The following is a 26,431-nucleotide window of genomic DNA, read 5'->3' as shown; positions in this document are numbered from 1 at the left end:
CTCTTGTAATTACGTTAGCTGCTGTAACACTTCACGATCTGGTATATTGCCCTTCCCTTGTTGAGTAGTTGTTCAGTGTCACCATAGGCCACTATCGCAGCAACATAATCTGTGGAACTGAAATTCAGCTTCGGTGAAAAAAAAGACGACACGCGTGAACTTCACGCGTCGTTGCTTAATCGAATACGTAGTCTATATAGATATTCTATTCTATTGTCGTTAACGTTACATAAGTATACACTCCTTCTTACTTGCGGAGGAGCCTCGTATGGGCCTCGATTGTATCACCGTGGACCGCCCCTGTAACCGCTTGGCGTTAGCCATGGAAGATGTGGAAACTGTCTTGACGGTCGTTAATTTGTTGTCCACGACGTTCTCATTTTTCTCGTATAGGAGGGGGGAACTATTGGCATTCTTCTTATTCTTTTCCACTTTTGGTTCAAGTATTGCAGGTATAGGGAATTCCAACCCTTTACTCTCTTTCTCAACCGAATAAAGGTCCTTTCTCTTTATCCGCAGCATCGGATCTGTTCCGTAAAGTATTATCGAGTTGGCCAAATAGGAATATAGTTTGGACCATAACTCTTCTAATTCAAAAGTAAATAGAATGCCAAACCTATCTTGTAACGTTCTAATAAATACTACACCCATCAGTTCAAAATCTGGTGGTGTAACACCTACCACTCTTGAATGCATCTTTCCCAACTGACATAACCTATCATCCATTGCACCTAGGTTTTCTAATTGATTCATTGTTTCATTTACTATTCGAGCAAATGCATACGTCTGATGTCTTATCGTAGGGAAATTTTTTTCCAAGTTTGGGGACATTACTTTCAAATTCTCATATAATTGTGTACAAAACAGACAATTCGAGATTGTCTCGTTATCCACAGAGTTAAATTCAAACTTGCCATCCTTGCCATTTGGTTCCTTCTCTGTAGGAGGGACAGAGGATAAGTGTTGAAATTGTGATAGCTTGACATTTAATTTTGTATTTGTAGTAGCTCCAATTCTCTTCTCACTTTGTAATTTATGATAAAAGTCAGATAAAGCCTGTGTGGAAATATCATCATTTATCATCATGGACCATGACTGTCTTAAAAGTACTATTTCCCTCGTTGTCAACTCCAAAATATGGGGCGCCACGTATCTATCCATAATTCCATTTGAGTTCGCTGTAGAATCAGAAGCCATACTTTGAGCAGATACGGTCGTATTAGCACTCTCGGCTGTTTTTATTCTATTCATTGATTTGCAACTCCCCACAGAATAAGCACTATTCCTTTTAGAGAGTGCGCTTGCAGTCATTGTCTGTTGTCTTGAAAGTTTTTCGTACAGTGGTTTAGGTGTTTGTTCATCATCGGCGTCTTCTCCATCATATTCGTCTAGCTCGTCATCTGAATTTGTGCCTGAGCTGGAAGTACTGGATAAATCTCCCGATTCATTAGTCGATAATCTCGGCAGTTCAGTCGATATCTGTTGCTTGTTGATTCTATCCACACTAACACCTCTCGACAGCTCAGATCCAGTCCTTCTGCTTGACATGTTGGTTCAGTGGGATTATTTTTTTGTTAATATGTGTTAAAACTGGCGACGATCTTATTGACTGTTGCAGAAATGCCTATGATGAACTACAGATTAATTATCATTACAATGGAAATTTAATATTGTAAATCTCGGCTTACGTAAAGTATAATAGGGCAGGTAAAATTAGGGCTGAACACACTAGGGTTTGTTTTGCTAGGGTTTTCAGAACAAGTTGACATTTCGTTTTCAAAATACCTTTAATAAATTTGGAACTTTACGTTGAACAACAACTTTCAACGTTATAGTTGATCAACTGCAATTCTGAAGCCCTCATTGCTGCTAGAACATTCCAAAAGTATCTGTCAAAGAAAGGCCTTCGAAGATAAGATCAATGTTTGACTCAATTGTAAATGGACTTTCCGCTTGGCAGGTAGTGGATAAGCAGAATTTAGCGGCAACAACTATAATAGGTTTTGCATGTGCCCTTTATCTGATAATCTACTTACTTTCTCACAAACCCAGACAACCACTTCCGGAAGAATTGCAATACCAAACCATCAATGCCTCGGGAAAGATAATCACTAGAACGTTGCCCACGTTAATGGAAATGAAAGAGAAGAAATTAGATAGTGATGTCATACTTTCTGTCGTCATACCAAGTTATAACGAGACGGCCAGGATAAAAAGCATGTTAAGTGAATCAATCAAATATTTAGATGAATCCATACATAAGAGATGGGAGATTTTAATCGTGGATGACGGATCTAGTGATGGTACTAGTGAATATTGTTTGAAATTGGCACATGAAAAATTCCATTTGCATAACGGTGAATTGAGGGTCTTGAAATTCTTCCAAAATAGAGGTAAAGGTGGTGCTGTTAGGGAGGGAATGTTGCATGTTCGTGGTAAATACACATTATTTGCTGATGCTGATGGTGCCAGTAAATTTAGTGATGTGGAAAAATTAATGGCATCTGTACAAAATATGGAAAGAATTAAAGAAGGTACCAACACATATCCTGCCATTGCATTGGGATCTCGTGCTCATATGGTTAATACAGAGGCAGTCATTAAGAGATCATTACTCAGAAATTGTTTGATGTATGGGTTTCATACTTTAGTTTACATATTTGGGATTCATTCAATTAAAGATACACAATGTGGATTTAAATTGTTTAATAGAGAAGCCATTGAACAAATTTTCCCATATTTGCATACAGAAGGTTGGATCTTTGATGTGGAAATTTTAATCTTGGCGATGAGGAAAAATATTGCATTTAAGGAAATACCAATTTCATGGCATGAAGTTAGTGGTTCCAAGATGGATCTTGCTATTGATAGTATTATGATGGCAAAGGATTTGGTTGTTATCAGAATGGCATATTTATTTGGAATTTATCAAGATACTAGAGTAGTTACAAAATTAGATTAAACAATGATATAAATTAAAAAATCTCTCGTTTATTCTTCTTACTGTATAATAATAATAATAATAATAATAATAATAGACGACTCATTATTCCATTCGATTCTTCATTAATTGTTACACTTTATTACACTTTCTTTTGACCCTCGAAAATTTCATATGACAAAAGATGTTAGCTTCCTACGAATAATGGTACCATTATTAAGAAAAGTTCTAATAACGGAGGCATATTGTTTACTATCTTGGGTAATGTTATCAAATGCACTAAGTAATGCTGGTGTATTAATTTCTAATTCAATTTCGTGAGTTATTTCCACATCTATCCCCTTTGTGCCTTGATTATGGTTATGTACTTTAGTTATATCAATCCGTGTGCATGAGTCATTATGGATATAACTTACACGTTCCTTCGTTCTTTCACTTACGGGAGTTTGTGACTTGTATTTTTCTGGAGGGTCATTTTCAGGAACTGGTAATTCCAAATTAATTGATATCTTGACATCATAACTATCCTTCGGTGAAAATAATAATAACTGTGCTACATGTCTCTTCTCTATAAATTGTCCCACACGACCTGTCTTTACATCTGTACTCATTCTTAAAAATCTGGGTCTTTGTGTGGATAGTCCTACTCTGTAAACAGAATCTCTCATATGAGATTCAATGATACTAAATTTACCTGAATTTTCAGTTTGTTCACTAATTCCTCGAACGTATTTGTTTAATTCCTTGAAGAGAACTTCATCTACGTTTGGTGTCATATGAGCATCCAATTCTGTAAATACAGCTTGTGATGATATTGGTGGTGATACACGATCAGGTCCCTTAGCGTCAATGATGACACCAAATTTCATTTCCAATTCTATGAATGGTCTTAAATCAGGCGCAATGGAGAAAACAGTTGCATAAACCCAATCTTGTACAGATTTGGTCAAATCATCATCAGGTATGATATTTAAAAATGATGAATCGATTTTAAAATCCTTTGTATCAATATTTTGTAAAGCTTTGATGGTAGGTTTCCATTTTTGTGCCCAAATGGGGGCATTTCTATATTTATTTGGTTTAGCATTTGATGCGATTTCATTCAGCACTTCCAAATCCTTCTTGATATAATTTTTCTTGGATTCTAAAGAAGCTTTTTCTTCGAATATATGGTTCACTGCCGCGGTAGGGGTGGTGTCCTTCTTCACTTCTTCTTCTTCTTCTTCTGGTTCCTCCTTCTTGGGTTTTTTGAGTTTTTCTTTCCTTTTGGCAGGTAGTGCCGGTTTCACAGGTGAATTTCTATCTTGTTTATCATAGTCAAAGGCCATGGGAGAATCAAAGTTAATTTCTCCGTTTCCTGCAATATCATCATCCGTATCAGTTTCATCATCGGGTCCCATTGATGAATCTGACGATACGTTTGATTTTTCCACTGCAACAGCAGGAGGAGGAGGAGATGGGGCAGTTGTAAGCGGTAATCTTGCATTAGAAGTGGCATTATTAGTTTCTTGGGGAGCAGGTACAGGAGGCAATCTAGGAGAAACGTTCTGTTCTGGTTGGGCGTCTGGTTGAGAAGGTTGATTTTCTGTTTTTTGTAGTTTAATCTTGTCCGTATCGTCATGATTGACTAAATCATCTAGGGATAATGCTCTCTTTGTCGGTTGTGAATGTTCGGTATTATTCATTATTATTATTGGTCGGTTTCTACCTTCGGGTACGAGCACAATAGACGTATTATTATTTTTTTCAGACAGGACAGGATGCTATGTATGAGAATGAGCAGTTGCGATGATCTGTTTATGAAGTAGCCATGGAGTAAATCAATCAATCGATAGATAGATAGATATGTTGAAGTTGATGGAAATATTGGAAATTTCTTGTGAGTGAAATAAATCAGTACACCGCGGCCAAGAGTTGTCAAGTATAGGGAGGAAAGGTATTAAGTTTTGTTGTATAATAATATAATTATGAAAGTATATATTTTACGCTTAGACGTACTGATGATTCATTAGTAGGTTTTTCATTATTAGTTTTCATGTTTATGCTTGATTTAGTGTTGGTGGTGGTGGTGGAACCGGATTGTTTACTGGCGCCAGTAATATTATTCTGTGGTGCCGGATTTATCAATGGGAACTGGGCACTTGCGGTAGACGGTATATAGGAATGAAATTGTGTGGTTGGTAGAATGGGTGGTAATATGTACGGACACTCCAAGGATGGTTGTGGATGTTGCTGAAGGGGGTAATACACATACTGCTGCTGTTGGTGTCTTGGCTCTGTAAAATATGAAGTTGCGCATGATGACGATGACGATGATGAAGATGCTATTGGTAAGCGCATTAGTGGCGAAATTGGTGGACTTGAATTTGAGACCATAATATTATTTATATCTGGTGTCATCACGCCCAAACTATCATTATGAGGCGTTTCATTCGTAGTTGCCAATGATTTCAATTTTTGTTCTATCACTTTCTTGAAATTTTCGTTATTTAGTATAATTTTTTTTGGTTTTTCCACTCTACCCTTAGCGACGAGTGGTACATTCTTGGATGCCGCATTAACGACCGTTGCATGGACGGATTCGCGATGTTGTTTCAAATTATCCACTCTGCTAAACCTCTTCAAGCACACGTCGCACTGGAAAGGTTTCTCCCCAGTGTGCTTCCTTATATGTCTTGCCAAATGTTCAGCCCTGGTGAAGGCCATGTGACAGTCCCCATACCCGGTACATTTAAAATTATTCTTGTATGGTTTCTTTTGTTTGTTATTCAATTTATTCTCCGAGATCATTATTCCTGATTGGATTGGCGATATGTTAACTTGGAGAGAGGTAGGGGTGGCGGGCGTAACGTTCTAGCTATTTTAATTAGTGTCTACACACACATATATATATATACACACACACACATACATACAAACATGCCTGGCAGTCGGCCGTTCCCTTCCCTTTCCATCCTTCGAGGCCGATCATGAGGGAGACCGACGCCTGCATTCGAGTGTCGTGTTATCAAGTCCAGTCACACAGACATCACAGAGTACTCCTGAGTCGCTTCTGGTTCCACATGCAGTGCGTTTGTATGCACTGCGCTGCATGCATCTCCGTCGACATTGTTCGCGTGCAAGGGGGTGCCCAGACGGCCGGGTAGCCCGCGCCTGCATTGTCTCGGTCTGCCATGGCTCAAAAGGGGAAAAAGGGGCACGCGGTTCCAATTCCCGCGCGTAAGCTTACGCCCCGCCCGGACAGCACCACACAGGGCTCCATTCCCGACTCAAGGGGCTCTCCTGTGCGCTATTTTCTCGCCCGCGGGAATGCGGTTCCTGGCCCATGCCCATGTCCATGCCCATTCTACCAGGTAAATCGGAGCCCTCCGTCCCATCCGGTACTAGGATCTTGCATTGCACACACGTGCCTTACGTAACATTACATAAACTATTCATCTGTCGACTACTTACTTCTTAGTGGAGATCGCAACGGCAATGGACTGGAAGTCGTCGTGTGAGATGGAAACGTTCACCTCCACAATGCCCGCACCCGTAGCAATCTTCTTAGCATCTCCGTGCAACACTACAACGGGCGCGTTTCCATGAACACGGGAAATTTCAATCTCTTTCAGAGACGCTCCCGCGCCCCGTGACTGCACTCCCAAGGACTTGAAAACTGCTTCCTTGGCGGACCATGTCCCGGCATACGAACTCTGCACACTTGGTTGCTGGGAACAGTATGCGATCTCGCTGGCGGTGAAATTGCGTTCAATGAATGTTTCGTTTTCCACATTGATACTCGTAATCAACTCCACGTCCACTCCAACATTCGTCTTGGTATTAGCTACTTCCTTGGTCAATTCTCTCACGATGGCTGCGGTCTCCCTGTTGGATGCAGACGCATAAGTGTTCTTGTTTTGGATCGATCCACTGTTGAACGTTAAACTACCGTCCTTCTTGTCCTGAGAAACACGCGCTAATGGATCCAAATAGACTGACTCCTCCAATTCATCACTGTATGGCGCATGCTCTTTACTGACAAATAACTTGTTAGTGATCATACCATTATGGAAGTACTTGTATGCAGTCTTCTCTCTCTTGTTAACCTTGCTCTTATATTCATTGTATTTGGATTCATCAATGGCAGCATATAGATAATCTGGATGAACAACAATAGCCTGGGCACCCTTTTGACCAAACCCAAACGAGGTAATGGAAACGGCCTTGATACCATTGGTCTTCAAAGACTTGGAGGGGAATAACACATATTCGTATTGTTCCAACAATTTATCAATATTGTCCGCATTCCTATTCCCTGGAATAATACTAGTATTCAAAATTTGTAAGGCACCATTCATCATCCAAGCACCAGCAGCACCCTTAGGATGACCAGTTAAGAATTTTTGGAAAACACCAACAACGGGGTTCCCCTCAGATCTACCTAAATGTTTCATCATATCATTCAAAGTGGCGGATTCATTCTTATCATTGGCCATAGTGGAAGTACCATGGAATGAAGCCACTCCTAAATCATCAATGGTTAACCCATACGTGGCCAACGCACCTCTCAATGGAGCAATACGTGGTTCATTCTTAAAGAATTCATTCCCCCATTGACTTTGGGCTGCCTTCAATTGCTTGGATGCCTCATGGTTGATCTCCTTGGTACGTTCCACGAAGAATTCCTCTTGATCATCCAATGGAACTTCACTGACTTCATATTTCAAAAGATCAATTTCATTCTCCACCCATTGCTTAATTTGAACCTCACGAGCAGCCAATTGACGTTTCCTATACTTAATATTCAATAATGGAGTGGGGAATTTCAAATCACCATGATGCTCCCTGGCTGTCGTTAAGATACCCTTACCTGGAGCTGGAACAGATCTACCAATCTTATCAGTAGCAGTCGCGGTCAAGGCAACAATACCATAAATTGGAACACCCATCTTCAAAGCCAAATCAGCATTCATAATGATTTGAATACCAGCACCTTGTGCTTCCATGAACCCGTTACGAGTCGATGTAGCAGGTCTAGACATCTCAGAGGGGGTTCGACCATGTTCAAATTCTTCCAACGTGTTAGAAGTAGCCTTCATGTTACCAAATTCATATGAACCTTCTTCTTGAAAATCATCATAACCACCAACAATACAAATCTTAGCCTTACCAGATAGGATGGTTTCCACACCAATATCAACAGATTCCACAGATGTGGCACAGGCACCCACAGGGGTCTTAATTGGACCACTGGAAGAAATTAATAACATATTGACCCAGGCTGACATCGTGTTAATGAACGATTCTTGTAAGATATCATTTTGAACAGGTTCATCCTTATAACGTTCCTTAAACATACCACGTAATGCGGAAACACCACCCATACCGGAACCGGAACAGTTACCCACTTCAGAAACATGGACGTATTGGTACATTTCATATGGATCAGTAATACCAGACGCAATAAATGCTTCCACCACGGAAACTAAGACAAACAAAGTAATTGGATCCACTTGAGAAATAACATCATCAGAGATACCATAAGTCTTAGCGTTCCAACCAGTTGGAATTTGACCAGCCACAAGACGATCAAATCTCAAGGCCTTTGGAATGTATAAAGTGGCACCCTTTAATAATTTAACAGAATATTCACCAGTTTCAGGGATTTCAAAAATGTCCACTTTATCACCATGCTCATGCTTGAATTGTTCAGCTGTTTCTTTAGAAGCTTCAAATGGTTCCATGTTTTCCTCAACAATAATTTCTTGAATCATATGCTTTCTTTCTGGGTTGTAACCATTAAACAATTCAGGTTCAATTAATCTAATACCAGCATGGTCAAGGATATGACTTTCGTATTTACTCTTAACATCCTTATCATCAATAGGTTCATTGGTCTTAGCATCAACCCAACCAGTGTATGGACGACCTTTCAAATTACCATTATGATACTTAATCAACCCCATCATCCAAGCCATTTCCACACAACCTTCCAATGAGAATTCACCAGATGATTCCATTTCCCATCTAGTTCTGGAAGACCCCCATGGACCAACTTCAGAGAAACCAGTAACCACAATGACTCTTTCCAAATCTAATAAACCTTCCAGTTCAGGTGCTGCAGTAGCTTTAATATCCTTGTATGATTTCAAAGTTGGGAAATTTAATTGAATATTGGCTCTTGGTTGAATTTCCACTTGAGCATATGCAGCATCAGCATTATCACCATTAACTGTCTTGTGTTCCAATGCAGTTTCAATGGAAACAGCCTTTCTAATTTCAGAAGTTTCAGTCAAATCAGTACGTAATTTACGAGTGAACTCTTTCAAATCTTTCAAGAATTGTAACCCACCATTCAAATCAGCCATAACAGGTGCCTTTTGTGACAATTGAACAACTTCAGGAGTCAATAAACCTAATAAGTTAAAGGCCATTTCCTTTTGAGAGAAAGTACGGACACCCATCTTTTCAATACCTTCAGCAATAATGTTATTACCACTCATTAAACCAGTACCTCTGGTCCAACCAATAATGGCACCACAAATGGTTAATTGGTTACCCCAGGATTCAGAGAACCATCTGTTGAATAATGTTTCCAAAGATAATTTGGATTCAGAATACAAACCATCACCACCAAAAGTACCATGGTTTGGAGACATTGGTAAGATGACTTGGGCAGGTCTAGTTTCAATACCCTTAGCAGATTTTTGTTTCTTGACGTTACCCATGATTCTAAAGATATTGGTCAACATAATTCTGTGAGCAAATTCAGATTTGGAATCAATATTGTCTAATTCAATACCGTTTTCTGGAATGGCAGCAAATGGAATAATGGCATCCAAATCCCAACCTAAACCACCGGCCTTTTCATCATCGTAAATATAGTTGATTAAAGCTTCCACATCTTGCTTGGAACCTTGGTTGAATGGAACAACAACTAAAGTGGAACCCTTGGCACCAAACTTAGCATAAACTGATTGGAAATATTCCATGTTTGCCTTGTTAATACCAATAGTAGTAGCAATAACCTTGGCACCACCTTGTAGTAAACCTCTTAAAATTTCACCACCAATGGAACCGTTACCGGCACCAGTAAGCAAGACATATTTATCCTTGTAAGTAACACCGTTAACGGCAGCCTTTTCCAACCCATCTAAGAATAGAGCAGAAGAATGACGATCGTACTTCCATGCACCACTTGATGACTTCTTCTTCAAATGTAAGAAAGGAACTGTTTCTCTTGGAACAGTAGAGGAGACACTCTTAGAAATGGTGGATTTGTTTGATAATGATGCAACTTCCTTGGTGGAATCCTTATCTAAATCATCGTCTTCATCTTCGCCACCGGCTAATTGAGTAGTTTGAGATGCATCGATTTCCTTGGAGTTGGTTAAGAATTGCATCAAATCACCGTAAATCTTTTCGAATTCCAATTTGGTAGAGTCAGAGATTTCATGGGTTGAAGCTTGTGCACTAATGGCCTTGTAAACACGGGTCAAATCTTCTTGAATGGTAGTTCCTGGAGCCTTACTTAATGGACCACCTAGAGCCATTTCTTGAATGTATTGGGATAGTTTTCTCACCTTTTCTCTTGGTTCTTCAGAGTACTTAATGTTACCATTCTTGTCAATAACAGTCTTTGGACCAGTTGGTTTAGAGATATCCTTGTACACAGGGTCTAAGTCAAGGGCCAATTTACAATTTTCAATTAATTGTTCACCCAAATCTTTGACTAATTTGTAATTTTCACCCTTAGTTTCGTCAGTGTTATTGATATGATATTCCATGAACTTGATCAAGGCATCATTGGATCTATTCATGATATTAATGGCTTCACTCACCACTTCTCTATCAATGTTCTTCAAGACACCATGGATGATTTCGAAATACAAGTGTAGCAATGACTGCTTAGCCCAATTCCAAGATGAGTCAAAAACTCTGGCCTTCTTTCTTGAAAAGGCAGTATTCAAAGCACCGACGTAGAATTCACCTAATTCTTCAGTTAAGAAATCTAACTGAGCTTGTAAATTTTTGACGGTATCTTTCTCTTTTAGGAACTTTCTTTCACCACCATCTAGATCCATCTTTAAATAACGAGCCAAGACTTGCAATTGTTGACGAGCTAGAACTTGGTGATCCTTGTTCAATTCATCCAATGCAGCAGCATCGATAGTGGCACCACCAGCACTGCCTGCTCCACTGGCTGCAGCAGGAGCAGAAGCAGCAGATAAATCTACACCTGCAATAGAGGCGTACTTTTGAGCTTGTCCATCTAAGAAGCTCTTTGCATCAGCTTCCGAGGCAAGACGAGCAGCTGGTTCATTGGACAAAGCTACTAACAAAGTAGAATCTTGTCTACCGGAAGGTAAACCCCAACGAGATTGCAAGTACTTTCTAGCAACAGTGATGGTGAACCCACCAGGCATCTTAGAAGAAATTAATCTTGAGATTAGAGAGGTGGATTGCTTACCTAAAGAACCGGAAAATGTGTCTTGGAAAGTTTCAGCCAATTCTTCAAGTGGAGTGTCTTCTGGCTTTTCTGGTGTAGATCCGAATTCCTTACCTAAATCACCAAGAATTTCATTTTGCACAGTAGATTTACCACCAACCAAATCTTTAATGGTCTTTGACATTGGAATAGAGTCCAGTGATTTCTTTAATTTATGAGCGACTAAGACGTGCAACAATAAGGAAGCCTTAACAGGAGCATCAGGTAGTTCGGCAGCAGCAGCTGATGGGGCTGGGGCAGCGACGGCAACTGGAGCGGCAGCGGCAACCGGAGCTGGAGCTGGAGCAGCAGCGGCGGCAGGAGCTTCAGTGGCTTTAGTTTCTTCCTCTGGAGCTTCAGCGACTGGGTCAGGAGTGTAGTAAATTTCCTTGGCGTCCTTAGAGTAACATAAGATTTGTCTTTGCAAAGATAAAGCAGCATCATATGATTCGTACTTATTCTTCAAAGTTCTTTGAGCCATCCCTGACAAAGTTGGGGATGGACCGATTTCGACGACTCTTTCTGTGTTCATATCTTTCAAGAAGACGTCTTGAGTTTCAATCCATCTCACTGGAGATGCGAATTGATAAGCTAGAAGCTCTGTCAAAAGGACATGAGCCAATTCTTGTTCAACTTCTGGTTTCATAACCATTTTGTATGTAGTTGATCAGTTACGTTTGTTGATATTAGCAATTGAGCTAGTCTGAGCAAACGAATACCTTGTTGGTTATATATGGAAGGAAGGATGAATCGGTGAAGAGCAATTGTTCGAGAGAATTACACGGTCATATTTTTCAAAACAAGTTGCATGTGAAATATATTTTGTTGAGTTGCGAGTGTGCGCCTTTGCTTCGAGAAAAAGTGTTGGCGGTAAAGTAAATTGACAGTTGTTGTCGTGTCGTGATATCTGGATTAACAGTGAGTGGGACAGATAAGAAACACGTCTCCTATCGAGTTGAGTGTGGAAAGTTTGCTTTTTATGAAGAAACTTTTTTTTCTGAGCAGCTCATTCTATTGATTGCAAGTTGGATTATGTCTCAGCATTTTATTTCAGTGACAGTATCACTAAATATCCATTTTCTTGTAGTAGCAGAGACTTATGAGATGTCCGTCACGAGTATCATTGTCTACTAAGCGGTGTTCTATTTATATATATTTAGTAGCTAATATTCACATTCGAATTAGGTTGATTCTTGATTTTCTGAAAGACAAAAATTAAAGTAGTAAATGGAAGAAATGTTTAAAACTTTCAAACCCAAAGCATTGAAACAAGCTGGCGCCACTATTTTTATTGTTGTTAAAACTAGTCATCTTCTGTTTCTATCTTTTTTTCTGAAAATTGAAATTTCATATTCACTAAAAATAAAAAAATGATAAATTCTGGTGAGGATCATTGGCGGTGACTAAAGTTGGAGATGATAAGAAGTTTGTTTTTTGCATTAAATTAATGAAAGCAGTTACAAAGAAGAAATAATATACGTAGGTAGAGGTTAGAAACAGGTATCACATGTAAACGATTAGTGCCTTGTGACAACGACGGATGGGACCACCACGACCACTACAACAACAGCAACAATCAAGAAACAGATGATGTAACATCTTATCTTGTTTCTTCTCGCCCTTCTTGCACTTTCGACGGCTTTATTAGTATGTCCGATCCCCTGTTCGACATCTTGTTGGGCTTCCTCCACGTTTTGATCAATGACATCAATTGTTTCTTGTTGTTCAATAACCAATTGCTCCATATCATTAAACAATTGTGTCAATTCGGCCATTGATTTTTCCAATTGTAATAATTCTTGATGTCTTGCCTGTACTTCTGCCAAAGCAGTTTTTGCCTCCCCACGCCTATTAGCGTTAAGTAAAGCCTGTGAGAATATTTGTTGGCCACCAACATCATTGATGGCGTTTTCCACTTCATCATCTGTAGCATCAGGCTGCACAATCATATATTGTCTCTTTGCCTGTTCTTTATTACGATCCTTATAATCAGAATCGATGACTCTGTAATCTTGAATCAATTTCAAAAATCTTTGTCTTGAATTTTCCGCTTGAGTTTGCATGTTAACGTCTCTCAACGCTACTCTTTGAGCTTCTTTAATTTCATCTTTCAATTGGTATTGTAAATCAGTTGCCTGAGAGACAAATCCATCCAGTCTATTCCTTAGCATTTGTGCGTCTTCGTTATTAACTTCAATCAAAAGATTCTTGTGCAACGAGTCAATCTGCGTAATGAGAGCGTCATAAGAGTCCAGCTTCTGGTTGATGGAGTTGATTCTGTTCATAAAGGAGACAAAATCATTGCCGTGGTCATTTTGCAAGCGCTGACCTTGTGTGGGGCCATTATTATTATTCAGCTCATAACTCTCGTCGTATGGGTTGGCATTGGTATTGTAGGGGCTATCGTAGCTCATGTTGGTGTTATGTGTCTGTGGAGAAGTGGGTTTCGTTATGTGGGAGTGTGCTACGTGTAAGCTTTAAATAGATGGGGAGGACTTCCAGTTCCAGTTTGAAATTTTCCAATCATGTCAAATTGCATCGTGGCTGCTGGCTGAAACAGAAGGAAGGAAAACGAGTTACACAAAGAAAGTGCGAAACCAGCAAATTACGCGTTTAACTTTTACGCGTAATTTTTTATTACGGCGCACACAAGCCCTAGGGCGCACAGGCCAACCCTAACCAGCCCTATCGAAATAGGCTACTAGTCGTTTCAACTTCTCAACATCACCACGGATATCTGGTATTCTCTGTCCAGTGTCATACAAGTTCTGTAGGGCCTCCTGGTAATCCTGTTTAATGGTGGTATCCATGGGTGCCAGTGCTACATCTGTATCCGCATCATCCTCCATCGCCTCATCTTGCGAGAGACTGTTAATCCTGGCATCCAACCGCGACAAGTATTCTTCTTTGGACCCGTTATATATTTCATTCACTTTCAAAGGCCCGTTCTGTCTTAATTGAGACACTTTCACTGTCTGATCCTCCCACTCCTGGTACAACTGTCTCACTTTCTCGTTCAATTCGAGGTCAAAGGGCTCCATGTACTCTCTTTCAGATTCTAATAACACATCCTTAATGCTCCTCCCATCCATATCTGCATTGACCACATTCAAAGAATTAGCCGCCATCTCCATCACCCCCGACAAGAAATCTTGCAATTGTATCTGTACTTGTCTCTTTAGGGGATCGTTATCGTCCACTTGATCTGGAGGAAGAATCTGACTGAACTTATCGTTAAACACCTCTTGTAATTGTCCATATATACTCTTCAACTGTTCCACTGTAACATCCAGTCTTTCCGAATGAGGAAATGACATGTCCTATAGTCTCTTCAGCGACCTGTTTATCGACAGATCCTTCCATCAATCAATTAAGCTGTAGATGTTTACGTTTGTTTACCACTTCACTTCATAATAAATAAAAAAAAATCACTGTGTACGCTGCGCTCGCGGAATTTTGTTCGCAATGCAGCATCCATTGAAATATATTGACATTAAACGGACCTCTTTTCTTGCAACAACCATCAACTACAAAAGCAGTACCAACACAAGGAACGACAATTACCACATTTATACATGTCTTCCACCGAACTAAACCCATACGCTCCATTTTACGCCCCCTTCTTTGGATTCGCTGGCTGTGCTGCAGCAATGGTCCTATCCAACGTCGGTGCCGCTATTGGAACAGCCAAGTCGGGGATCGGTATTTCAGGTATAGGTACTTTCAAACCGGAATTGATCATGAAATCTTTGATTCCAGTGGTCATGAGTGGTATCTTGGCCATTTACGGACTGGTCGTTGCCGTGTTGATAGCGGGGAATTTGTCGCCCACAGAGGATTATACATTGTTCAATGGGTTTATGCATTTGAGTTGTGGGCTGTGTGTGGGATTCGCTTGCTTGAGTAGTGGGTATGCTATTGGGATCGTTGGGGATGTTGGAGTGAGGAAATATATGCACCAACCTAGATTGTTTGTTGGGATCGTCTTGATACTTATTTTCTCCGAAGTTTTGGGACTATATGGAATGATTATTGCATTGATTATGAATACGAGAGGTTCGGAGTAAGCTAACATACAGTAGATTGAATAATAATATATACATACATCTAAGAAACTATACACACGTGCGCATATCTAAACAAGTATTTTTGTAAATCAATTTCTATTCTAATATACTTATCTTATTTTATTTAGATTATTCAATAGTAGTAGTACTACACAAGTATTTATTCGGTAGTGTCCATGGCATCTTCATCTTTGGCAGTTACCGTGGATATTTGTACGTTACCTTGATCGTCGATGTATTGAGATTCGTTCTCTTGAACAAATTTCACAGACCTCTTACTATCTAAGAATAATAAGTAGGCTCTCTTAATGTCAACAATCTCCACTACATTACTCTTCCTCTTTTGAGCAATTTGTTGTGCTACAGAGATTAAATTGCTACTATAACGTAGACTGGTTTCCATCCCAGTCTTGGTTAGTAAATCCAAGGCATCAGGTGCCAATTCTACTTCTTCCTCCTGTGCTCTAATTGATAAGATAGTCTTCACCTCCTCTTCGTTATAACTGGATGTTGTAATAATAATCGATCTGTCTAATAAATCAAGAGGTAACCCATGAGGCGACTTGTAATTGGTACCTCTAGTTTGAGAAATACCTCTATTAGTAGCCATTATAATGATAGGTGCAAATTCATCTTCAATGGCTCTGTTGATAAAGGAAAAACATTCAATATCAAGCATATGGACTTCATCAATAAATAAAACACCAGGAACGATCTCTGCTTTACCTTCCTCCTTCCATTCTGCCACTTTAGTATTAATTTGATCTCTCACTTCTGATCTAATTTCACCAGTGTCACCAGTGAATAGCGCAAGGAACCCCTGCGTTCTAGAATTTATCACATCAATTTCATGAAGAGAAACAGTATGTACAACAGTTTTCCTCTTCTGCAATTCACCTTCTGGGCATTGAACAAATCTGGTATCCGCACCCATGGCATCATAATCTCTTGATCTAGCAAATGATCTCCCAAGCTTAGTGATCTTCCCGCTAGCTTTATCAATGGAAATCACGTCCCCCGCAAGAACTTTTTCCTTAGTCAACCCATCAATCATCTTGTTCCCTAATTCATAAATGGTCTCCATATCAGTCGTCTTGATCGTTAACTTACCTTGTTTATGACCACCAGTAATAGACCTATCAATTTGAATTTCTACCACTTCACCTTCAATCAATTCAGTCTCTTCCTTAATTCTCACACCAATGGACTTTCTCAAAGCTTGAGTCAACGCTTCAGTCTTACTTAGCTCCAAACTAAAAATCTCAGACCCAGCTAACGCGGTAAATGGAACATCTTTCCCCAAAGATTGAGATAACCCCATAGCCAACGCAGTTTTCCCTGTAGATGGAGGCCCCGCAACAAGGACAGCCCTACCAGCAATGGTACCATTCTGAACCATCTTCAATATGATACCTGCGGCACGACGAGCCTTTAACTGACCTACCATACCCTGGGACGTAGGCAAAGGTTGTAGTTGAGGATCTAAGCCAAGTCCTGTAATATGTGAATGAGATGCGATTAGCGAAAGCGACTTTAGTGAGTCGGCGGTTTCATTTGGATCGCTGGTTTGGATAGACATTGGAGTTGTGTGACAAGCAGTTGGTTATATCTTTTAATGGCTATTTACTGTGTTTGAACTATTTACATCTTAATGTTCAATGTAAATTTTTCAATTCTTGATGTTCTTCCTTCGCAAAAAACACCATTCGGTGCACGTGATATAGATTCTCGGTCAAGTAGCATCTAGCACTATAATACTTGATTAAAGATGGTTCTTTGGAATAATTAGTTAACAAAAGTAGATACTAATAATTTTAATATATCACCCTGGTGGATTGGTTACTTTGCTGTTATTGTTTTGAATGAATTTCCACTGTTATCCAGTTTTTAAAATCGATGAAAATTAATAAGGGTCGTTTGTTTTCTCTGCATATGGACTCTGTTCTTCCTTACTAAACACCCAACAATAAGAGAATAAACCCGGAACTATGCTAAATATTATAAGGTTGTATACATGCTGCTGCCCATGTTTGAGCTCAGGTACAAATTCGATCATTTCCATCAATGCGAGAGATTACAAGATTGAGAAACTGCTGCAAGATGAGAACTTGTCATATTCATATCTCGTTCGAACGTTAGATTCGGAGCCACCATTTGAGAACGGACCCCTGTTTGTTTTAAAACGAATATACTGCCCATTTGGTGATATTGAAAGCGTCTCCGCTGCTATGAATGAAATATCCTACTATAAGAAATTTGCTGGTAATTCTCATATAATATCATGTCTAGATTATCAACTACATCAAAAATACGATGGATCAAAACAAATCGATGTCCTCTTCCCATTTTACCATTATGGATCTGTTCAGGATGATATAAACCGGCATTTACTATCATCATCGACCGCCCTCGGAACAGTCATACCTGAGAAAGATTGCATTAAGATAATGATAGGATTATGTAGAGGGTTGTTACCTCTACATGATCCCAAGTTAAGAGAACAAGGATCACCGGATGATATGGCAATTATGTCGTATAGTGAAAATGCTCCCCTTTTACTGAATGATTTGCCCATGGAGTTATCCAAAGATAATGAAAACGAAAATGTATGTTTCGCCTATTACAACTTGAGGCCTGATCTGATTTTATTGAGCGAGCAGGGAAATGCTATCATAGCAGATCTTCAATCTTGTTTTAGGACAAACATTACTATTAGTACTGAAATCCAACTGAATAGATTCCAGCAATGGATTGAAGAACACTGTACTTTGCAATTTTCCGCACCTGAGCTTTTGACTTTGAAAATGGGCGACAAAATAACTGCTAAAGTAGATATATGGTCACTTGGTTGTGTTTTGTATTCTATGATGTTTGGGATATCGCCTTTTGAAAGAGAAGAGCAATTAAATGGCGGTGTGGTAAAATATTGTATAAAGATGGGTAAATATAGTATCCCGGACACGAAGGGTACTTATTCTCAGGAAATAATTGACATTTTGAATACCTGTCTTAAAGTTGATCCTTCAGAGAGGCCCTCACTTAATGGGATATTAAATAATTTGCAAGAAATTCAAGGCAAACTCTCTCAATAAATATCATACCTGACTTACTAACTAACTTATCTTTTAAAAACATTTGAATGTTTTTTCTTTTCTCATTTCTAGATATTATATTTATAAAACATAGGGACACAAATAAATAGAATGACGACTATATCAAATAATAAAATTAGTATACTTATATATTTACGACAACGATGACGAATGCTATTTTCAAACTCGTTAACCCAATTACATCTTTCTTCTCTTACCCACAGTAGCTTGGAAACCGGTCTTAATGGAAGAAACTGATCTTGTGGAACCACAACTCTTACAAACCATGAAGAATAATCTATTGGATTGTTCCTTCTTCAAATCTGTGTTAATACTCTTACAAGTCTTACAAGTGACGTACTCTAAAATATATCTTCTTAAAACATTTTCCATTTGCTTAGATTGGAACTTACCCTTGATAACTAATCTCTTTTGACCATCAACGGAACCGGAAGTACCTAATTCAGCAAATAGATATTGAATTAAATGTTCTGGAGATCTTTGCAACTTTTCGGAAATATCTTGAATGTTGGCAAAAATAGTCTTTTTACCATCACGCAAACAAATGGGTGGTGGAATTCTGAATTTAGGCCCACTTCTGTCACCAGCTAACTCTGGATTATTAGTTCTTAGAATGGTGAAAAATCTAGATAATAGTTCGGGGTATGGTAAACCAATGGAATTTTGGATTGAGGACTCATTATCGCCAGATGGAGTGGCTTCTTTACTTTCGGTAGAGACACCTGCCTTTGCTAGTTCCTTTTCGAAGGCATCAACATCTACATGAGCTGCCTTCTTCTTCTTCTTTTTTATAGTCAAATCACCTAGAACGTCTGAAAGTTCATCGACAGAGTTATTTGTGCTAGCTTCAGTGGCAGGGGTATCCACGCTGGCTGTAGTAGAGCTCTTAGACTTCTTCTTTTTCTTCTTTAAACCGGCGAATAGGTCATCGTCAGTAGTGGCGGCACCTGGAGTGGATTCTTCCGTACTGATAGCATCAAAACTTTCTGGTGCGACCTTCTTGGTCTTCTTCTTCTTCTTTAAGGTTGGATCAAATCCTAATTCAGTGGCTAGATCGGCGGACATGCTGTATTACTCTATTTCGATGAATCTTTATAAAGCCTAGCCTAAAGCTAATCCTTCTTTACACATAATACTTTCTTTAATCCTCAGTTCATCAGCTTCGTCTCTGAACAAAATTTTTCAGCGCCGTTTTGCACGATACAACATTGACTGGGTAATACAAGTCCACGTCAATTCAAGTCAAATATATATTATACTGTATTATATTATATTACATCAGTTTGATTTATTGAATAATGTCTGAGGGTTTACTTTCCTTATGCTGGGTTTAATTTCTCTAACTATTGTGTCTTAGTTGGAAGAGTTGAGGTTTAACTTTTCAGTTTCTTCCTTCAAGGCCTCAGTGGCTTCCTTAGTGACCTCTTCAATTTCATGACCTTCTGTAACTTCAACGTCTGCAGTCTCAGTTTTTCCGTTATCTTCTTCTTCATTCTCTGGTTCAACATCGTATTTCTTCAAGAAATAAGTTTCCACTTCTTCTCTCCCATTGTTTTCAGCTTCGAAAATGGCGTCATGCCCAAATTGATTTCTAATAAATGGATCAGCATCATACTCATCACATAATAACTTCACCACGTCCAACTTCCCATTTAAGGACGCCCAATGTAATGCAGTGTTTCCTGTATTATTCACGGCATTCACATATTCCTTTCTGTCATCCTCGTCTGGAAGCAAAGATAATAAGTATTGAACCACCATAATATGTCCGTTACCTGCAGCCATATGTAGTGCGGTGGTCCCAGTATCTTCATCACGACATGTGGGGAGTAATGATGGGTCGATAAGTGTAGTGAATATTTCCCTTAAAGAACCGATTTCCCCATGACGAGCATCTAAGATGATGGCATCTTGATCTTCTTGGTCTAATGGAGCTTTGGAGAGAGACATATGGTCAAAGGGAGCTAGGGATATGGTTTCTTTTTTGGTTTTCAAATATACTTATGAATGAATAGTGAATATTTTTAAGCTTAAATTGAGCATCGCAGAAAAAAAATTGGAACGTTCAAGGTGATTTTTCAGCGCCAAAGAACATTCAAGATTTGCCGCCCAGCTTAATCTAACGCTACAACTTAGAAGGATTTAATGTTAGTGTAGCCATTTCAAATTCAAAACATAGACCCATCATAAGTATGGAGAGAACTTCTGGAACCCTTTCTTTGAAGAAAAAGCTGAAAGGTATGTTGGAAACCTGGTTTACTTTGAGTGATACCATCTCTTACTAACGATGATCAACGAACTAGAAATACGCGAAGAGTTAAACGGGGAGACAGCAGACTTTACACGAGTTGAACAAAAAATTGCAGAAGCAAATACTGAATTAAATGAGTTGTCATATTCCCTACCACCCTATGAATTGCGTTTGTTTTCTTCCGAGCTTGACTCGTTGTTAAAGGAGTCGGGGGAAGTGAAAGCATCCAAAACGAAAGGAACAAGAAAGAGAAGATTCAAATTTACGAAAAGATCAGAAAGAGCAGAACGTTTGCCAACCACAGACTTCCAAACTTCAATTTCTGATAAAGAACCTGAAGTACAACCGATTGTTTCAGAGAAAATCATTATCGAGCAAGAACAAATTCAAAATTTTAAGAATCTCTACAAATGTATACTGGAGTCAAAACAAAAGCCATACGAAATGCCATATGCATCAGGATCATTATCGATGGAAAATATACAAGAAAGCACAATCGAACTGCCTCATATGCCTTTCTTAAATGGGAGCATTTTTATGACTGACATATCAAACACCCTTATACGCATATTGCTTCCACAAAACTCCTCTATCCAAATACGATTACACAATATTAAAGATTGTAAGCTCTACATAATGAAAATGCCAAAATCTGTCGACAAGCAGACGATAGTGATTGAAAACTGTAAAGGATGTATATTTCATGCCGATACCGAGGCTGCAATCAATATTCAGAACTTTTGTAACTTGCAATTGAATCCGATGATTGGCAAGGCCTGTGTCGACCCTGATTACTCTTTTGCTACCTTTTAATAGACATTCTTATCCTTTATTGTTCTGTTTAGAAACTATAACATCTATTTTTGTTGTTACGCTTCATTATCTGTCCGAATGCGGAAATACGTAAACATTGAAATCTCACGAATTTTAATCCTTTGATTCATTTTTTAACATCTCTATTACTCAACTTCATTGTATCTTTTCCATTGAAGGGGGGCAGACAAGCAAGAAGTTTACGACATCATAATGACCACTGTAATGGGTTCACCCACATCAACCAGAACCAATTCCTTTTTGAATAGGTACGTTCAAAGTATATCAAGTGATATGGATTCAAATTCATCGGTACCTCAATTAAAGCCTTTGTCACCCTCGCGATTAAATTCTGAAAGAGAAAATATACTACCTGTAACACCCACAAAGAGTACTTCAAAGATACTTTCAAATAACAATTACAAAGCCGAATTTACATCATCTGGAAATAAAGAAAATTCTTTCTCTTCAATTACTAAACCGTCCGGGAATGCCAAGGTTGATTTAAGCCAGTACACATCTGACGAATTGAAGTATTATGAATACTTATGTAGGGCTACTGAAGTAAAAAGATGGATTGAACAAGTAATCAACGAAGAGCTACCCCCAGAAGTAGACTTATGTGCCGGAGACGCCCTTAGAAATGGAGTATATTTAGCACAAGTAGTACAAGCAATCAACCCAGAACTGATTAAAAGTGTATTCCCAGCAGGTAATAAACTTCAATTTAAACATACTCAAAATATCAATGCCTTTTTCAGCTTGGTGGAGCATGTTGGAGTTCCAGATTCATTCAGGTTTGAATTACAGGATTTGTACAATAAAAAGGATCTTCCACAAGTTTTTGAAACTTTACACATTATAATATCTATTATCAACAAAAAATGGCCAGGCAAGACACCCAATATGAAGAACTTATCCGGACAGTTATCTTTTTCCAATGATGATATTAGAAAATGTAAAAGAGCATGGCCCAGGATCAGAGACTTCAAGTCACTAGGTTTGAGAAATATTTCTTCAGGGCCTAATATTGAAAATAATACTACCCAAAGTGGCCTCATTGAAGATTTTAATGATTTTAAGCGTTTGGGACCACAATCAACTTCGGCAAAGACTCCTGAAAGGAAACAAGATCAAAAAATGGAAGCTGAAGCAATGATATACGAACCAACAACTGAACGTACATCCTCCGTCAGAAGAACCGAAATTACACCTGTTCCAACGACTGATTACCATAATTACGAAATACCTTCGTCTCCTACAAGATACGAGTCCCCACATAGAAAATATTCTCCTATCCCGACATTTAAATCTGTTTCTGATACCGTCCTATCAAATACCCCATATTTAGAGTATAGTCCTCTGAAAACGTCCACTTTGTCATATTATTCGCCTACAATTTCTCGTTATATGAACAATGACAGAGATCTAAAATTTTATGATACATATGAATACAGCCCATCTCGTTACTCACCAGCCAGGAAACAACGTATGACTGAGGACGAGTTCCTAACAAAGGTACTTCAACTACAAAGCAAATGTAGGGGAATAAATGTTCGATTTAGTCTTCGTATTCAAAACCATCTGTTAAGACTATTTGCAAGGGAAATGTCAATTTTCCAGGGTAAAATACGGGGTGATATATTAAGGAAGAAAAATAATATTCATATTCTACCAGAATTAAATGATAATGTTATGGAGGTTCTAATACAATTTCAATCGCAAGTGAAGGCCAATATGATACGATTCAACTTGGACAAATTAAGAATAAGAGCTGTAAGAAATGAACATTTCTTTGAAAAATTTCAAGTCAAGTGTAAAGGTGTAGCTGTTCGTATAATCATGAAACAGCGTGCCTATAATATTGATACTATTTTGACCACCTTGATCAATCTTCAAGGTTTCATTAAGGCCAAGCAAATAAGGACACAAGTTAATTTATCTGGATTGACACTTGAGTCCGAAGCTTCGCCTATTAAGAGCCTGCAGTGGCGGTGTAGGGCAATGCTAATCAGGATGCGCAACACAAATATTATTAACAATTCTAACCTTCCTTTATTAATTACATTGCAATCAACTATTAAAGGATCTCTGTTAAGGCGCACTCAAAATACTTTAACAGTGAATTTAAGTCCCTATCAAGATACCATCACAAAGTTTTCAGCCTTATTAAATGGATTCAAGGTTCGTCAAGAATTGGATTTATTGGTTACTTCAGACTTTAAAAACAAAAAACATATAATATTACTACAGGCAAAGTTAAAAGGTATTTTAGTAAGGTATGCCCTAGATTTAGTAGATGATATAGTGGAGCGTAATAACCTTATTAGCGTCCAATCCATTGTGAAGGGATATATTATACGATTTGATTTAAAGAGAAATAGAAGACATTTCTATAATAATGTTCACTCAGTAATTATGGTTCAAAGTTGGATCAGAATGAAAAGTCAAAGGAAAGCATATCAAGAGTTTATGCAAATTCCAAATCCTACCCTAAAATCTGTTAAAAAGTTTATACATCTGTTGAATGGATGTAAAAACATTGAAGAAGGCCAAAATAAATTGGAAAGTAGTCAAGCATCTCTTGATGCTGAAAATATAAGAAAAGAAAAATTACAACTGGATATTAGAAAGCAATTAGATCTTATCGATGTCCTTGATAAATTCGGATTGTCTCATAATGTCGATAGTCAGAGTGAACAAAAGACTTTGAATATCCCAAAATACAAGTATCCAGTGATGGAGAAACTGTTTTATCTTCTCCAAGTTGATCCTACCTACTGGAAAGCAATGTTCCTGTATGAACCGGAATTCACTAAAAAAAATATATACATCACTTTTACTACCTTGAACAAGAAGATGTCACAGAGAGAGAGAATCTATTTTACTAGATTTGTGAAAGAGATCATGTTGCAATCACTTGAACAATCTATATCTGTTTCAGTGTTTTTGACAGAACAAACTTACCTCTGGAAAAACATGGTAAGCACATTCCTGCAGACAGAATGTTATGAAAAGTTTTCCTTGGTGGAACCGTTGTTAAGATATCTGACGAATCCGAGTATTGATTTTGAAGCAGATCCTGATTTAATTTATAAAAAAGTTTATGGAATTCAACCTACAAAAACAGATGTTCCAATTGAAGATGAGAAAGTAAAGGGGCAATTTATTACAAACCTAAGAAATATTTGGCATGCTGTAGAAATGGTAGCTGAAATTTTTACAAGGCACATAAATGAAATTCCTATTGAATTGCGATTCTTATGTACAAAGTTATTTTGTGCATTTGCTGATAGGAATGCCAGCGAACTTGATTCTCTTCGCGGTATTTCAAAGATTCTGATTGAAAGCTTTATGGCAGAATATCTCTTAAATTGCGAATATTACGGTTTTCAAACGTCGAATAAAATTCAATTCAGCATAAAAGCAGATATACTTTTGCAGGCAGTAACTAACGTCTTTGGATTATATCCATTTCAGAACTTTTATGATCCTCTAAACCAATATTCAGAAGAAATTCAACCTCATATCAAAGATCTTCTCTATAATGTGCTTGTAGACCCTATCTATGAACAAGAATGTGATAAGATGGTCTATTTTGATATGAGTGCACCTCGACCCCATCTAGAGATCTTGACAACTAAGATCTTAGAGGTAAGTAAGAAATTTAAAGAATATTCAACAAGGTTTTCCGATGGAGGGGCTCTTGAAGAAATTCTCAAGGGAGTCAAAGATGGTGAAGTTGTTTCAAAGTCAAGTAGGATTGTATTAGAACTGGATCCAACTGCATATAAATTTCTTGTTAGCGATGATAAGATGAGAAAGTGGTACGACCAAACAAAACGTGCTTTTATATATATGATGCAGGTGGAAGATATCCGTTCCAATCTTTACGACCTGCTAATGACTGAGGTTTCCCCTGTTGAAGAAGCGGCCTTCCAAAATTTTGTCCAATCTAATCCAATAATTGCGGCTGATCCAATGCTGCAGCAGATGCGTGAATTAAATTATTCTAGCTTAAAGGAGATAACACTGAAGAAGATTCAAGAATTGGAAGCATCAGGGATTATCATTTCTTCTGATAATAAACTCCAAAACATATTAAATGATATTGCCAACACTATAAAGAATCCAAACTACGCATTGGACTACGTCACCGAAGAATTGCGTGTAACTAAGGAAACATTAAATGAAATCAACAAAATTAATGGGAAACTCGTCAACTCTTCTAGGCAACTACATATGACCATTGATAAGACAATTCAAGATATTCAGGCAGCTAAAAGTTTTGAAGCTCCATCAAAGAGTACACTTGGGAATATAAAGAGTGCATACAAGAAAGTTCACCATAAAAATGGTATTGAGCTCCAAGGACTGAAATTTAAATGGTCGACTAGACAACTGTTTGAGAAAGGGGTGTTAAAATCAATCGTGGGTGAAAAGCTTGGAGTTCAGACGGTTAAGGTATTTGGGTCTAGTGGTCCAAAGTATCCAGACATTATTTTTAAGATTTCGACATCTGATGGCTCAAAATTTGGGCTCCAATTAGTGGATAAAAGAAAAGGACCCGAGAAGAAATATTCAGAACTTGTAGATTCCTTTATGATCAAGGAACTTCTGGCTACGCAAGTAGGCAAGACAATTGATGAATGGAATTTGCTTAATAAGAAGGTTACAATTAACACTACACAGTTATTAAGACTTCTTGTCGCGACATTTTACAAATAATATATGTGATTTTACATTTACAAATAAAAATTGTCCTGTGTTCCTTCT

The 26,431-nt window shown here is 38.3% G+C and overlaps 14 protein-coding genes across 14 annotated transcripts; 5 read left to right on the top strand and 9 right to left on the bottom strand.

The window, feature by feature from the left end:
• Positions 1-225: 225 nt before the first annotated feature.
• NCAS0G01300 (uncharacterized protein) lies at positions 226-1,548 on the bottom strand (the record flags this gene model as incomplete). Its single annotated transcript, XM_003677322.1, has 1 exon — positions 226-1,548. The coding sequence occupies one exon, from the start codon at positions 1,546-1,548 to the stop codon at positions 226-228; it is 1,323 nt and encodes a 440-aa protein (XP_003677370.1).
• A 373-nt stretch (positions 1,549-1,921) lies between these two features.
• On the top strand, positions 1,922-2,962 carry ALG5 (dolichyl-phosphate beta-glucosyltransferase; the record flags this gene model as incomplete). Its single annotated transcript, XM_003677321.1, has 1 exon — positions 1,922-2,962. The coding sequence occupies one exon, from the start codon at positions 1,922-1,924 to the stop codon at positions 2,960-2,962; it is 1,041 nt and encodes a 346-aa protein (XP_003677369.1).
• Positions 2,963-3,111: 149 nt separating this feature from the next.
• CET1 (polynucleotide 5'-phosphatase) lies at positions 3,112-4,626 on the bottom strand (the record flags this gene model as incomplete). The annotated part of the gene is made up of 1 exon (XM_003677320.1): positions 3,112-4,626. The coding sequence occupies one exon, from the start codon at positions 4,624-4,626 to the stop codon at positions 3,112-3,114; it is 1,515 nt and encodes a 504-aa protein (XP_003677368.1).
• A 280-nt stretch (positions 4,627-4,906) lies between these two features.
• USV1 (Usv1p) lies at positions 4,907-5,731 on the bottom strand (the record flags this gene model as incomplete). The annotated part of the gene is made up of 1 exon (XM_003677319.1): positions 4,907-5,731. The coding sequence occupies one exon, from the start codon at positions 5,729-5,731 to the stop codon at positions 4,907-4,909; it is 825 nt and encodes a 274-aa protein (XP_003677367.1).
• A 659-nt stretch (positions 5,732-6,390) lies between these two features.
• On the bottom strand, positions 6,391-12,063 carry FAS2 (trifunctional fatty acid synthase subunit FAS2; the record flags this gene model as incomplete). The annotated part of the gene is made up of 1 exon (XM_003677318.1): positions 6,391-12,063. One exon carries the CDS (start codon positions 12,061-12,063, stop codon positions 6,391-6,393), a length of 5,673 nt encoding a protein of 1,890 aa, XP_003677366.1.
• An 865-nt stretch (positions 12,064-12,928) lies between these two features.
• Positions 12,929-13,825, bottom strand: SSO1 (syntaxin; the record flags this gene model as incomplete). Its single annotated transcript, XM_003677317.1, has 1 exon — positions 12,929-13,825. The coding sequence occupies one exon, from the start codon at positions 13,823-13,825 to the stop codon at positions 12,929-12,931; it is 897 nt and encodes a 298-aa protein (XP_003677365.1).
• A 261-nt stretch (positions 13,826-14,086) lies between these two features.
• Positions 14,087-14,728, bottom strand: NSL1 (MIND complex subunit NSL1; the record flags this gene model as incomplete). The annotated part of the gene is made up of 1 exon (XM_003677316.1): positions 14,087-14,728. One exon carries the CDS (start codon positions 14,726-14,728, stop codon positions 14,087-14,089), a length of 642 nt encoding a protein of 213 aa, XP_003677364.1.
• A 258-nt stretch (positions 14,729-14,986) lies between these two features.
• On the top strand, positions 14,987-15,478 carry VMA11 (H(+)-transporting V0 sector ATPase subunit c'; the record flags this gene model as incomplete). Its single annotated transcript, XM_003677315.1, has 1 exon — positions 14,987-15,478. One exon carries the CDS (start codon positions 14,987-14,989, stop codon positions 15,476-15,478), a length of 492 nt encoding a protein of 163 aa, XP_003677363.1.
• A 160-nt stretch (positions 15,479-15,638) lies between these two features.
• Positions 15,639-17,057, bottom strand: RVB2 (RuvB family ATP-dependent DNA helicase reptin; the record flags this gene model as incomplete). The annotated part of the gene is made up of 1 exon (XM_003677314.1): positions 15,639-17,057. One exon carries the CDS (start codon positions 17,055-17,057, stop codon positions 15,639-15,641), a length of 1,419 nt encoding a protein of 472 aa, XP_003677362.1.
• Positions 17,058-17,466: 409 nt separating this feature from the next.
• Positions 17,467-18,570, top strand: ENV7 (putative serine/threonine protein kinase ENV7; the record flags this gene model as incomplete). Its single annotated transcript, XM_003677313.1, has 1 exon — positions 17,467-18,570. The coding sequence occupies one exon, from the start codon at positions 17,467-17,469 to the stop codon at positions 18,568-18,570; it is 1,104 nt and encodes a 367-aa protein (XP_003677361.1).
• Positions 18,571-18,768: 198 nt separating this feature from the next.
• Positions 18,769-19,656, bottom strand: SUI3 (translation initiation factor eIF2 subunit beta; the record flags this gene model as incomplete). The annotated part of the gene is made up of 1 exon (XM_003677312.1): positions 18,769-19,656. The coding sequence occupies one exon, from the start codon at positions 19,654-19,656 to the stop codon at positions 18,769-18,771; it is 888 nt and encodes a 295-aa protein (XP_003677360.1).
• A 288-nt stretch (positions 19,657-19,944) lies between these two features.
• On the bottom strand, positions 19,945-20,541 carry YAR1 (Yar1p; the record flags this gene model as incomplete). Its single annotated transcript, XM_003677311.1, has 1 exon — positions 19,945-20,541. The coding sequence occupies one exon, from the start codon at positions 20,539-20,541 to the stop codon at positions 19,945-19,947; it is 597 nt and encodes a 198-aa protein (XP_003677359.1).
• A 242-nt stretch (positions 20,542-20,783) lies between these two features.
• On the top strand, positions 20,784-21,655 carry CIN2 (GTPase-activating protein CIN2; the record flags this gene model as incomplete). Its single annotated transcript, XM_003677310.1, has 2 exons — positions 20,784-20,829; positions 20,895-21,655. 2 exons carry the CDS (start codon positions 20,784-20,786, stop codon positions 21,653-21,655), a joined length of 807 nt encoding a protein of 268 aa, XP_003677358.1.
• Positions 21,656-21,868: 213 nt separating this feature from the next.
• On the top strand, positions 21,869-26,383 carry IQG1 (Iqg1p; the record flags this gene model as incomplete). The annotated part of the gene is made up of 1 exon (XM_003677309.1): positions 21,869-26,383. One exon carries the CDS (start codon positions 21,869-21,871, stop codon positions 26,381-26,383), a length of 4,515 nt encoding a protein of 1,504 aa, XP_003677357.1.
• Positions 26,384-26,431: the final 48 nt, after the last annotated feature.

This window comes from Naumovozyma castellii, chromosome 7 (genome assembly GCF_000237345.1).
Source record: "Naumovozyma castellii chromosome 7, complete genome".
In the NCBI taxonomy this organism is placed as follows: Eukaryota; Fungi; Ascomycota; class Saccharomycetes; order Saccharomycetales; family Saccharomycetaceae; genus Naumovozyma; species Naumovozyma castellii.
This window is presented reverse-complemented; position numbering and strand designations above follow the sequence as displayed.